Consider the following 13,417-nt stretch of genomic DNA (forward strand, 5'->3'; position numbering starts at 1 on the left):
CAAAACTGAGAGAGATGTGAAATACCTGTAAAGCCCAAGACTCGAGAAACAAGTCAGATATGCATCTATCTTGCCCCTAACAACACTGCTCATAGAAAAAATGCAGAACAGCAATCATGASGTAATAGTAAAATGATGGTGAAAGATCATAAACTTACATAGGCAATGCCTTCTATGACCCATAGAGCAACATAACAAACAGATCACATAAGTCAAAAGTCACTGTGATGGCAYTGAATTTACAATTTATTTTTTGGCTACTGTCAGCACTGCTGGAGGTGATCCGAATTAACAAATAAACTTCTCAAATTGAAGAGCTGAGAAGTTCCACCTGACAAATCTAGTTCCATGTCAGATGGTACTTGTCAGACATGTACTTGTACGTGTCAGTGTGCACACAATCATTCCTGTGTTATTTATTGACAGAAAGCATTATGATACATAGATAAATACCTATGAAAACTTCAAAAGCTTTCACAAATAAAATCTACACAGAAGTAGTACAGCACTGACAAGCTCACATGATTGATTTCAGCCCTTTCAAGAAAGATGAACAGTCAGTCTAAATAAAGTTTTTGGGAAAGAACATTTTTCAGCAGGGGACTCAGATACCAAACATTCCTATATATATTCCCTCTACAGTTATTCCACTTTTTTTCCACTAAATTCTTCATAGAACATTACTTTGAAGTGCACCCTAGAGCTACACAATTTTTTTCAGTTAAATATCTAAACAGTTCGCTAATTTTGTTTTCCATACAAATAAAAACAGCTAGCTATGCTCAATCATTTTTTTTTAAACTAGAAGCATAAATAAGAATCTGTAATAGAATATTCAACAGCCTTTTGAATTACCACAGTGGCAATATGCATTGCAGTACTTCTTCACATGATGATTTCTTGCATGGCAAACTCATACATCACACAAAGTGCCAGAAAAATAAATTTACTGACATGCCACTTGAAATGAGAGAATAGATTGTAAAATATTTAATTAAGAAAGATGAAGATGGTGAATTTGCAAACAAAARCTAGTCCTCTGTGCAATGTTTACATTCAAAACAGCACTTCATGAGCTCAGCAATTACATTTAATGAGAACTACAATCTCCATGCAATTACAAAAGAACCATTAGACAAGAAATTAGAAGCATTAACCRCATATTTAAAACATTATTTATCATTATGTGCTGAGAGCTTAAGGTGAAAAATTTGTAAAGGATGTAAACATATTGCTTTTGCTCCACCATAGAATTCAGTTGTGTACCTTTAYCTCAGGGCTAAAAGGGCAGCATTAGCACACTGTTAGCAATTCAGTTTTTATTAACGCTGTCAGACATGATTCCAACTGAATAATCCTCAGGATTAATTAGCTGGAACCACACTCTTGAAATCAAAAGTGAAGTGCTTTGAAGGAGATGGGAGAGAAAAGGGAATACGGGGATGAAGAAAGCGTTTTGAAATAGAAGTCGCTCTGCCTGACAACAAGGCAGAATTTTCAGTTTATTGGGAGAATGACCTTTAGACACCCCGTACCTTTTGCCCACACCCTACCTGTCCTGGATCATTGTACCACAATTCTTCATGGAGACGATCAGGGTGTGCTTTTTTACGCTTAATTTCTGCAATGACGTCAATAACATCTGAATCCGAACTGCTGGAGCAGCTGCTGTCATCTTCAGAGTCACATTCTGACTCACTGGAGCTCTCTGATTGACACAGAAGAAATAAAGACAGCTGAAAAAYACTTCCAAATGCTCTCTTCTCCACAGAGCATTCTCTACTACAACAGATCTAACTGCGGCATCCTGGAAGTTATTAAAGTTGTGCATGACACACTAACAAAAAGATGGACAGCAYCTGCATTTTTAATTAAAAATTATAGCAAATACTCTAGATATTAAACATCTGTAACAAGTGCACATCTTTGCATGCATGAGAGATTGCTGTTTGGCTACCCAGGAGAACCAGTGAACAACTTTAGAAAACCAGCTTCAGTTACTTGGCATTAAAGATTTTAGAGCTATAACCAAGACAAGTATTACTATAAAGTTAAAAAGACCACATACAACAACAACAATCAAAAAGAAAAAAGACAGAAAATGAAGAAGAAACACACACAAAGCCATGAGTATGAGCTATACAGAACCTCTTGTTTCAAAGTTAATTCTGCTTGCTATGAGCAAAAGCTTATAACTAGTCTCATTTTACCTAAAAAGGGTCTTGCCTGTATTGTCTATTTAAGACTTCTGAAACAGCACATATATATATATACAATTATTATAAAATATGAACTCTTAGACTCATTTTTCAAAATTATTTCTTTCTAGTAAGTCTATCRACACATTAGAAGCTACAGGCAAGATGAAAATCTAGAATTACCAGCTGAGTGAATCCAGTGGTAAGTTTTATGGAAATCCTGTTCTGTGAGTTTTCCTCTTTACTTTCTTTTATTCAAGATTATTTTCTTTTTATTAACTGAAACAATTTTTCTGATGTATCAGAGGGAAAAACAGTGCTAAATAAAAAGAAAAAAAGAAGATGGTTTCATAGAATCTTCTGAGTTGGAAGGCACCCACAAAGATCCTTGTGTCTAGCTCCTGACCTTGCATAGGATAACCAAGAATTACATCACATGCCTGAAAGTGCTGTCCAAACGCTTTTTGAACTCTGGCAGGCTTGGTGCCATAGTCTTAAATCATGTTCTTCGTGGGGCTGTCAAAGTAATGCCTGGACTTAAAATTAAAAAAAAAAAAAACAAAAAAAACATACAAAAACCTTGATCTCATATACCTCCAATCTCCTGYGGTACTTTGAAGCAACTCCCTTTCTTATGAACATAATTTTAGTCACTCATTTTCCCAGATCTCCTCAACTCCAATTTAAATAAATGCCTTCAAAGTCAAGACATATATCAGGATGCAAGTAAAGTTTGTTATTCTTGGAATAAAATGCAACATTTCTTCCATTTCTAAGTTTTGACTTAAGAGGAAATATATAAATGCACTGTCAGTGCTTTCAAATACTGTGAAACTGTGGTTTTAAAATACACATTTTTACTGAATACAAGACTCTCCTTAGTTGCAAGAAAAAGGAGAGAGAGAAAATGAGAGAATATCACTATGAAAATGTCCCCCATTTTTTTAAAATCAGAATGTATTTTTACACAGTTCAWAATTTGGCATAAGATGTTCTTAAGTGACTAAAATACGTCCTTAGAACACATGGTTTACATAGGTCATCTATGCTCAGATGAAATCAAGTTTTTTCGCCAAGTGTGCATACATGTATTCCTACAAAGATTCACAAATACTTAAATTTCAAAAGTTCTCTGATACACAACTGATTAATACTGAAGTATATTTTCAGGTACAAAATGTGTGTGAAACCTGTCAGAGTAAGATGGAGTCTCAAATGGTTAACACAGAACTTTTGGATGTCATGTATTGAAATCATAGGAACAGAAAACTGTTTGGGTTGGGAGAAGCCTTAAAGACCAGCTAATTCCAATCCCTTTCCCATGGGCAGGGATATATCCCACTAGAACAGGTTGTTCAGTGCCCCACCCAGCCTGGCTTTGAACATTGCCAGGAACAGGACTTCTCTGGGTAACCTCTTCCACCCTCAGAGTAAAGAATTTCTCACACCACCAGCCTTTCATGATCTGAAAGTGCTCCTGGAGTGCGCTGCTATCTCACTACAACACAGGATCACTGTGAACACAAACCAGAATAGAGACAGCATTTACTGTAGYACATCATAAGACAAACTACCAGACACTACATGGCTCTAGGAGAAGCTGGCACAGACACAAAGTTAGCCCAGGGGACCAGTGAAGACGTAAGAGCCTTCGGGCTCTTCAGAAAGAGTGGAAAAAGAAAATACAGAAGTTGCTTTTGGCCCTATCATATTTTAGCCTGGAGCAACAGGCTTTTTTCCACAGAGATCTGAGGAATGAGGGCTTTACATAGGTATGTTGAATGTAGTAGTCCTGTYCTTGATTCATCCACATGAAAAAACACCTCCTAGAAAACCCTGCCATTAACTTTGCCAACGATTCTTGAATGAGTTTAAATAAATGCAAATTCGCTGTTCATAAAAATGTGAAGAATTTCTTTACATAAGTGAATTCATGTTTTATTTCATCTGTAGTTATTTTTTTCTTTCCTCTTCATTGCATCCTTTTATACCATCAGCAAGTAACCATATCATTATGGCTGTATTTCAGCTTCAGCATTTTTGATTAGAGACTTTTTAATGAGTCACTAAGATGAGATATGAAAGTTTGAAGCAGTKTACCTGGCCAGCGTGAAGCAACAGTTATAAAGTAAGCCCAACAGACTATCTAAATTACTGTTATGCCTATGAATGTCTCAAACTAAAGGAACAGACTAAAAAACATACTATGAAATGCTGGAATTATGAGAAGAACAACCGTTTTCACAAAACAAAACAAGAAAAATAGCTTTCATTGACTTTTGAGTAGACAAATTGCTATAAAAACCTCTGCCCTGCTAATTCAACCAGTATTTCCCCAGTATGTGATGTTGCTAGATGTATTTCACCATCACAAGATCCATATGGGTGGTACAAGATAATGCAGATAATGTATGTTATGAAAACTGGTACTTTTGCAGAGGGCTGATCATATTAAGCAGAATTGGACAACAAAAATACAATTCTGAAGAAAAACTCTTACATTTGCTGTTATGGCACTGAGTCTATCACCATTACTCTTGCTTACTCTTTAGAAACGTAAGACCAGGAGCTCCTCAAAGCCTTTCATGTACCCTTCTCTGGACTATCTGATCATGCTCAGGGTGCTTTATGCCATGGAAGAAACTAGCATTTGGTAGTGGTGGATACTCTCCATTTTCCCTTAGGCTTTCTGGGTAAAGAATCTAGCTCTGCTTCAGTCAAAAGCTACAGCAAAACTCCCATGGATATGCAATATAAAGGATGGGTTTAAAAAAAACATCTAACGACGTTATTAAATACACACAACTGCCAAAACAGATTAACTACAGATTATTCCATCTCAGAGCTTTGTCATAACTTCAGCRTACCTAAATCTTCATCCAGCTTGGTTTTCGGTGGCTCCCACGGTGGCCTGGCTGCYTTGGCCTTTGCCTGTCGCTTTCCTAACTCCTCATCAAACTTTTCATACAGATCTCGCAGCTTGCTTGTTCCTACCACAGTAGAGTCCCCCTGTTAATAAAAAAAACAGAACAACAGAACAAAAAAAGGACAGTGTTGAAACAGCACAAGAACTCAACATCTACCAGCATTTCACTAAGAAAAGCAAGAAGGTGGGAAAGATGGATCTTTGTAGTTCACTGAAACATGGAAATACCTAATAAGATTTAGCATATCATTACTTCAGCAGGTGAACTAGCTGAGAAATTACTTCATTTGCTGGTATAACACTTCACCAAGCTTGCAGGAATATATGGTGCTTGAGGCATCTTTCCTCAGGTATAACATGAAAAAATGTATCTTTCCTTCCTGGAGACAAAAAAGTACCCCTTTTCCATGTACCACTAATCTGACCTGCTAACAGAGAGAGAACAAACTGATGAAAACAGAGCAGAACAGCAATGAATAAAGCCCCTGACAGGGTTAAAAGACTGAGATTATTAGGAAAAGAGAAGAATTAAATGAGACAAAACAAGATTCTGCTGAAGAATTCATACTACAAAGGACTGTCTGTAGTCATTTTAGAGTTCTCACAGACATACCACTTGATCCATAGGGTCATTGGAATAATAGCTTTCAGAATGGGTACAGCGAACCCAGACTGGTTTCAGTAATTCCTCATCTTCCTCTTCATTTTTTTCAGATGCATTCTCTTCTGATTCTTTGTCTTTGACAGCAGTGTAATTTTTCTCTTTGCTGGAGCTCTGGYTCTCAGACCACCTTTCTCTGTCCTCCTCCCATCGGGTTCTCTTCCTCTCTCTGCTTGGAGASCGGCTTAGTGGAAGAAAGCAAACAAAAGCAATTCTCTTTATTACTTTAACCATGACAGTTTTAAAATTAAAAMCAGCTTGCTTCAAATCAGTACATCATTCTATCATATAAATTGCATAAAAATCCACTTGCCTTTCTGGCTTTTAACTTACACAATAAAAAAAGTAGAAGATTAATTTRTAGTTCTGATTTTCTATAAAAATTACTTAAAATTAGAAGTGTTTTTTATCGACACCATATTTAAGAATTAAAATGAAAAAATGCATGCTATTTTAGTTAAAATTCCTACTTGCATTCTAGGTGAATTTCTTTATTTCAAAGTTAGAAACTCATCAGCAAAAACTAGAAGTCACATCATTCACAACTAAGTTACAGTAAGAAGTTTCAAAACATAGCCCACAAATTATTGGAATGACAAAAGAATTTGGGTTTTATTAAAAGAATTATGCAGAACCCACACTTCTGCGACTCTAACATGACTCTGAACAACACAACGTGATACTCCTTTTGCATCACAAGAGCAATGTTTTCAAAAGATGAATAACTAAACCACCTACTTTTTTAAAATCTCCTTGCCTACAAAACCAATAATGTTGCCATGATTTCAACCATCCAGCATTCAGAATGGAGCATCAATATAAGAAAAGCTTGAAATAGATAAACTAAAGATTGAATGACTTTAAATAATTTTRACGCTTTACAAACTAGAAGATGTAAGAGAAAGCCTTTAGGACTCAGCAGCAAAACTTCAACTGGCATTTGTATGCATTAGTAGATGATTATAAATCTAAGACATCCTTTTTTCTGACTTTCCAATGCATACAGAAATCCTSATGAGTGGATGCACAGAGCCTCAAATGCTCAAGAGACCACATTCACCCTTCCTTACCTTCCTGCTCTCTTGTAATCTTTTTTGTAGGATCTGTCTGGTGATGGTGATCTTCTGCTGTCACGGTGCCTATGYCTCTCCCTCTCCCGCTCCCTTGAAAAGTTAAAAAAGTAAGTKACATGAGGAATCTGGAATTTTATACATTCTACACCTGAAAGGAACACAAAAGCAGYCTAAGATCATGCTACGCAAAATGGCATCTACAAGCTGACTGCTAAAAACTCAGATGTTCTTAACACCGCCCTTCAAGAAACTTGTAAAAGAGAGTCACATACCCATGTCTTCCACCTGTGTCACAAAGCCATCTATCTCAGTAAGAGAGTTAATTCACACCAKACAGAGGCAACATCGCTGAATTCACTACAAGACTTACTACCATTCTTCCTCTTCTCCCGTTAGGAACAGCTAAAGGTTAAGATTATTGTATCTATAGCCATTCTAAATCCCTCAAGGAGGGGAGGGAAAACATATTTCAAGCACAATAGCTTTGTAAGCACAACAGTTATTCAAGTGCTTGAGCCAAGTYCTCTCTTCTTACAACCACCTCAAGCACACACAAAAATCAGACAGATACAGACAATCTGCATGATGYTGAAACTATGACTCTCATCTACAGGGCTCAGCTTGCACATACACACAAAGAATCTGACAACCCAAACACATTCCGGGGTCAAAAAGCTTTAATTAACTGAGGTCTCSRGGAASAGTGGCTGGAAAGCTGTCCAGAAGAACAAATGAGGATGTTGGTCACAGGGAGCTGAATTTGAGCCAGCATGTGCCCAGATGGCCAGAAAGTCCAACAGCATCCTGTATCTGCRAWAGTGTGGCCAGCAGGACCAGGACATGATTGTCCCTCTGTAGGCAGCACTGGTGAGGCCACACCTTGCAYCYTGTGTCCAGTTYTGGKCCCCTCATTACAMGGCAGAAAATGAGGYGCTGGAGYGAGTCCAGAGAAGGGCAMTGGAGCTGGAGAAGGGTCTAGAGAGTGAGTAACATGAGAAGCAACTGAGGCAGTTAGGGGTGTTTCATCTGGAGAAAAGGAGGCTCAGGGAAAGCCTTACTGCAGTCTACAACTGCCTGAAAGGGGGTTGTAGCCAGGTGGGGGTCAGCCTCTTCTCCTGGGTAACAAGTGAGAGACACACAGAGTGCAAGGAAACAGCCTCAATCAACCCACAACTAGGGGAGATTTTATTTGAATAGTAGGAAAAATTTCTTCATCCAAAGGGTTATCAAGMACTGGAATAGGCTGCCCAGGAAAGCGGTGGCATCACCATCTCTGAAGGCATTTAAAAGAGGAAGATGTAGCACTTAGGGACACAGTTAAGTGATGGAGTTGGCAGCATCATGTTACAGATTGGACTTGAYGATTTTAAGGATATTTTCCAACCAAAGTGATTCTATGACATTGCTCTATTTATTAGGCAAGAAAGATCACACAGGCAGTTTCCATATTCTGCTAACAGCTGACTACTCACTGTGCATCTGTTAAAACTTCTAGTCTGCTGATACACTAGGAATTATAAACAGGTGCTTTAACTGCCTTGGGGGTTAAAARAATGAGTCAAAATTATTTATGAACATACAGATGTATGTTTCCATGCTCATAACATGAAACAGAATACAAATTTACAAAGCAAAAAGTTCAGATAAATTATCTATTGTTTTTCCCCAGCCCCATTCATCCTTGTTTGTCTGTGCCTTGTTCAAGCTTCAACTGATATTGATCAGYCTTCAGGGAGAGCACATTCCATGTCATCTGATTTGTTTGGGAGATGAATGTTGTGCAAAAACCCCATCACAAGTCTGGCAAATAGTTTTGATTAAAATAAGTAGATACATTGTCAAGTAGATCTGGAAGCCATTGGCCTAAAGCAGCAATTCCAAAGTGTTTGAGAAAGAAGCCACTAAAAACGCATTTTCAAAACTTAAAACTGAACCYTGAAATTATGCAGCAAAAAGGAGAAAATCCTCTCTTGAAAATCAAAGTAAACTTACCAAGTGTCAGGCTTGGGTTGTTTTTTTGAGTGCAGGTGTCTAAGGTTCTGTAATTAAATCTGCATATATAATTCAAAGTGGCTTCATTTACACAGGCTTTATGAGTAAATGCATGCTCCACACATGGCATGAAAAAGTTCTGAGCTTTTAAACGTAAGAGCATGTCATCCTCCAGGAGCCCTAATAAATATTTCGATACTTAACTTTCCAGCAGCTCTCAATATTCTGACATAGCTCATTAGACACATAAAGTGCTACAAAYAGAACAAAGACATAAGAAAGATTTAACTGATGACGGCTTGCTCCAGAGCACACCACAGCAAATTTCATCAGGTCAGCTCATGATTTGCAAGCTATTTCTGTCTATGAAGAAGAGGGACAGACACTTCATGATAAATCCCAAAATAAGCTGTGCACACTCATCTTTCAGAACGAGGTCAGTGAAGTCTACAACTGGCCCATGCTCATTTTCACCTCAGTCCTCTCTTGAGATCACAGACTGGCTTGCTCAAGTCTTCATCCCGGATATAACATGCTTTTCTCTAAAACATCTCACTGCAGATATTAGATATGGACCCTAATCAATCTATAAGGCCAACAAATCAGCATTCTCTACAAATACAAGGCTTACTGAAAGAAAATAACAACTGGAATCCTAACTCTGGTACCTAAATCTTCAAATTCAAAGTGCTGGGGCTTAATTGTTTGTAAAGCTCAACTTCTTACAGTCTTCTGCACAAAGTTGAGCCACCTYTCTTTTTGTGCTACACGTGCATGAATTTCTACAGTAAATATGTTGAGCACTACTCAACAATCCACTTTCAGTGAGATGCAAAAAAGCTCGTTTGAAAACTACCTCCATGGATAAAAGCAACAGGTCTGCCAGCTCGCAAACATGAGGCCAAGGCAGTGTAGCTGAAAGGCATCTAACCAGTKAACTYTTTCTGCAAGACCCAACTACTGGCRATTTCCTGAGCTAGAYGGAAAAACAACAGTAAGGGAAGAACATTGACACACACTATGGAACAATGATGACATCTCTCCYCCTGCAGGCAGATAACACCTCAAGTTACCTGTTTCGCTCATAACTTCTGTGATGAGGTGATATCCTTCCYCTGTCATAATCTGTCCGGTGCCGGCTGCTCTCCTGCCTTCTCCTATCCGGACTGCGGCCGCGATCCCGACGATCCCCATGGTTGGCAGAGCGATGCCTATCGCCGTGAATGTGCCCGTGCTCGCGGTGCCGGTGCTCATCATAGTGCTTGCTCCTGTCTGGGGACCTGCGGTCACTCTGGGACTTGTCCCCCGGGTACTGCCCGGTGTGGCGGAAGTGGCTGCTGCTGGCACTGCTGCTGGCRGTGCTGCTGGGGAAGGAGCYGGAGCTGTGCTGGTAGCTGCTGAAGCTGGGCGGCGGGAAGGACTGCTGCGAGTAGCCTGCCGAGTACACGGGCTGGTAGCTGACCTGCTGCGGCATCACTGGCGGTGGGGGAGGGTGCGCTACCGTGGGGGGAGGCATCATGTAAGGAAAGGTGCTTTGTCCTGCAGGAGTGCCTGGCACGGGAGTGTTGCTGGGATTTGGCACCGGTGGCGGGGTGGGAGGGAAACATGGAGGCACGGGGAAGCTCTGCCTCATCTGGTGGTTTGGAAATGGTGGCCTCATGGGACACTGGCTGATGGGATTTTGTGTGGAAGGGGGCACTGGAGGAGGATACGGCACAAAGTCTGGTCTGGGAGGCATGTAACTGGTGGCTGGAGGGTTGGAATAGGTTGTTGGAGGSGCAGCTTGCTGGTCATACTGGTACTGCACAGAGGGCTGCTGCGGGTGAAGCTGCCGGAGGTTCTGAGGGCGGTAGGTCTGTGTYGAAGTTCTTGCTCCTGGTCCCCCCTGGCCACGGGGACATCCTCGCCCGGAATGGAAAGACATGGCTCACCTTTATYGAGGAAAATAAAAATCCAGTGTCACACACATTTTCTAAGATGTCCWCAATGCATCTGCAGGACCTAGTCCTAAAATGCTGAAATTGAAGTTTCCTTTACCAGAAGCAGTAAATGATATCCACTGACTTTCACTGGGAGCTTTGTGCTCCTCAGACCTTTAGTGCARGTCWTTTATGCCCCTTCTGATTCCTTTARGCCTMWAATCCATGAAAGCACTCCACTGTCTTTAAGCCAGAACTCAAGCTGGACCACGCTTTACAAGCTAGGGCAGAGTTAATTTCAACAAAGTATTGTTATGATGACAGCTCAAGGATAAAAGCACCTCTACTAGTACCTAGACACTTTGATACAAAACCTGCAGATAACCCCGACCAAAGAAACCACTCGTTATTAACAACAGCAGTCATCATCCAAAGTTGTGTAACAAAGCATTTTTTCCAGAACACAATCCTAAATTTCAGGCACAATGATTTGACTAAAATCTCATTGCACACTACCTCACCCAAAAAATCATGWAAATTTTAAATGAGATACTAGTAATTTACATTCACTATTGAGTCCCCTATTTACTAAAGGACTGAATTCAACAGACTTCAAAGCATTTTAACTGAGATAGGTATATTTTTGGGGAAAAACAGCTTAAATGTTTTACAGGTTATGGAAAAAAATTGTGTAGACTGTGCTATTGCTTCATTTTCATTGAAATAAATGGTTTCCAAGAAATCCCTCAGCTGTCTTCTTGGCCCTGTTACCCTTGAAAAATTATCACTGCTTCAAGTAGGCTTAGGTGTTGCTCAAAACTATACATGTATTTAAAGCATTAATGTTTATAAATGAAAGCCCCTGTGCTTCAATAAAGTTAAATTTGATTCTTTAATTATGATGTTAAGATTCAAAAACCAAAAAAGGGGAAAAAAACCACTTAAAAAAATTTATGGCTCGAATGGAACGAGAGGGGAAAAAAATTATCTAAGCACCTTCAGAAGTCAAATCCTGTTTTCCATAAGGGGAATGAGAAAGAAAGGGGAGACACACACATAATTGGAAAGACCACCAGAAAAAGAAAACAAAGCCTTCCTGAGGCTTTGCTGATGCTGAAGTACATGCACAGAATATTCTCCCACCTGCAACAGTGCAACATGGCCAACCTGGACTGCTCACAGCACTACTCTCAGCTGCATTCTGGTGCCACTGCAGCAAAAGATGTAGCCCTTGCTGACAGCAAATAGTTTCTAGTGAACTGGAAAGAGAAGGGAAAAGCAATATGGGAAAAGGGTTACATCAAAGAGGAAGAATCAAGAGGATCCTAAGACTTTTCTTACACACGCAGGGCTTAGTGGAAGCTACTGGAATTGGTGGCAGTGGTATTCATTCCCTTCCAGAACAACCAAGGGCCAATGTAAGTGAAAATCCTACACTCTTAGGAGATAGCAGCCATGAGGTATCAAGCCACTTGTTCCTTCCAGTCAGCCTGTAACTGCTCAGGACCCTCCAACTTTGCAAAGACTCTCAAAAAGAAAAAAACAGGAGAAAAAAAGAAAGTCATCTTCTATTATTTTGTCTGGCAATAGCACACCCTTTTGATGTTATTAACAATAATCCATTAGATGCTAAATTAATTTTGCTTTARTTCTGTTTAGTTTGCACAACTCAGGCTTGTAACAGAAGACTGTTTCGCTAACATTCATGTACCCATTTTATTTAAAAAGGCTGTACCACAGTGCCTTGTCTTTAAGTGTGTTTCTTTCTAACATGTCACAGCATCCAAACAAAGGGTCTTGTTTATCAGTTTTCAGATCTCCCAATTCCCAGAGAACTGGTCTAGTTCTATTCCTTTAACTTCAGTCTTTCAGAATGCACAGAATCACAACTGGAAAAAAAAATCAAAACTGGAAAAAAAAACAATACACGAAACTATTTTAAAAGCCCAAATTATTTTAAACCTCCCTCTGCTGCAAACTCAAGTCATAATCAATTTTCACTTTAAGTTAAGTTAAGTTTAAAAACACAAAAAAGAACAAACTCCATTTACCTGTCACCTAAACAGGAAATTTATTGCACTGATGGGAACCACTGCATTCTAAAGCAGCAACACTGAAACACACACTTAAACAACACTGAATAAACTCGCCTTTCCCTGCAGATGCAGTGCTGAGAGCAACAGGGCACCGACACATAGAGAAGAGAGGACAAAGAGCGGACACCAGCAATGTCTGTAAGTAAGGAARGGTGTCCAGAGGATGGAGCCAGGCTGTTCCCTGTGGTGCCGCGCAACAGAACAAGAGGCAGTGGGCAGAAAGTGATGCACAGGAAGTTCCACCGGAGCATGAGGAAGAACTTCTTTACTGTGCGGGTGCCCGCGCACTGAATGCATTGCCCGGAGAGATTGTGGAGTCTCCCTCCCCGGAGATATTCAAGAACCACCCGCACACAATCCCCTTCCACGTGCTCTGGGATGACCCTGCTGGAGCACTGTGGTCCCTTCCGAGCTGTCCCATCCATCCTGTGACACCCGGCCTCTCCCCCGCCGCCTCCCGACGGTCCCGGGGAGGGGGCACGGAGCGGGCGCGGCGCTGAGCGGCCCCAGCCTGGCCCCGGGCCGCGCTCCCCGCACCGGGCTCTGCTCCGC

At 40.3% G+C, this 13,417-nt stretch overlaps 1 protein-coding gene across 2 annotated transcripts in view; it reads right to left on the bottom strand.

Annotated features, from left to right (window-relative positions):
• DROSHA (drosha ribonuclease III) overlaps window positions 1-13,417 on the bottom strand; it is a 72,865-nt gene that overhangs the window by 59,238 nt on the left and 210 nt on the right. Inside the window, exons 2-7 of one of the 2 annotated variants that reach the window (XM_057371746.1) lie at window positions 11,913-12,028; window positions 9,924-10,781; window positions 6,856-6,948; window positions 5,738-5,969; window positions 5,066-5,207; window positions 1,554-1,708 (exon numbers count right to left, since the gene is read on the bottom strand). In XM_057371746.1, coding sequence (XP_057227729.1) covers window positions 1,554-1,708; window positions 5,066-5,207; window positions 5,738-5,969; window positions 6,856-6,948; window positions 9,924-10,774 — 1,473 coding nt within the window. In that variant the 5' untranslated portion in view covers window positions 10,775-10,781; window positions 11,913-12,028. The remainder of the gene's footprint in view (window positions 1-1,553; window positions 1,709-5,065; window positions 5,208-5,737; window positions 5,970-6,855; window positions 6,949-9,923; window positions 10,782-11,912; window positions 12,029-13,417) is intronic. The other variant, XM_057371747.1, reaches the window with a different exon arrangement.

Source organism: Malurus melanocephalus, unplaced genomic scaffold (genome assembly GCF_030028575.1).
Source record: "Malurus melanocephalus ecotype Western Australia unplaced genomic scaffold, MMel_1.1 scaffold_156, whole genome shotgun sequence".
NCBI classification, from domain to species: domain Eukaryota; kingdom Metazoa; phylum Chordata; class Aves; order Passeriformes; family Maluridae; genus Malurus; species Malurus melanocephalus.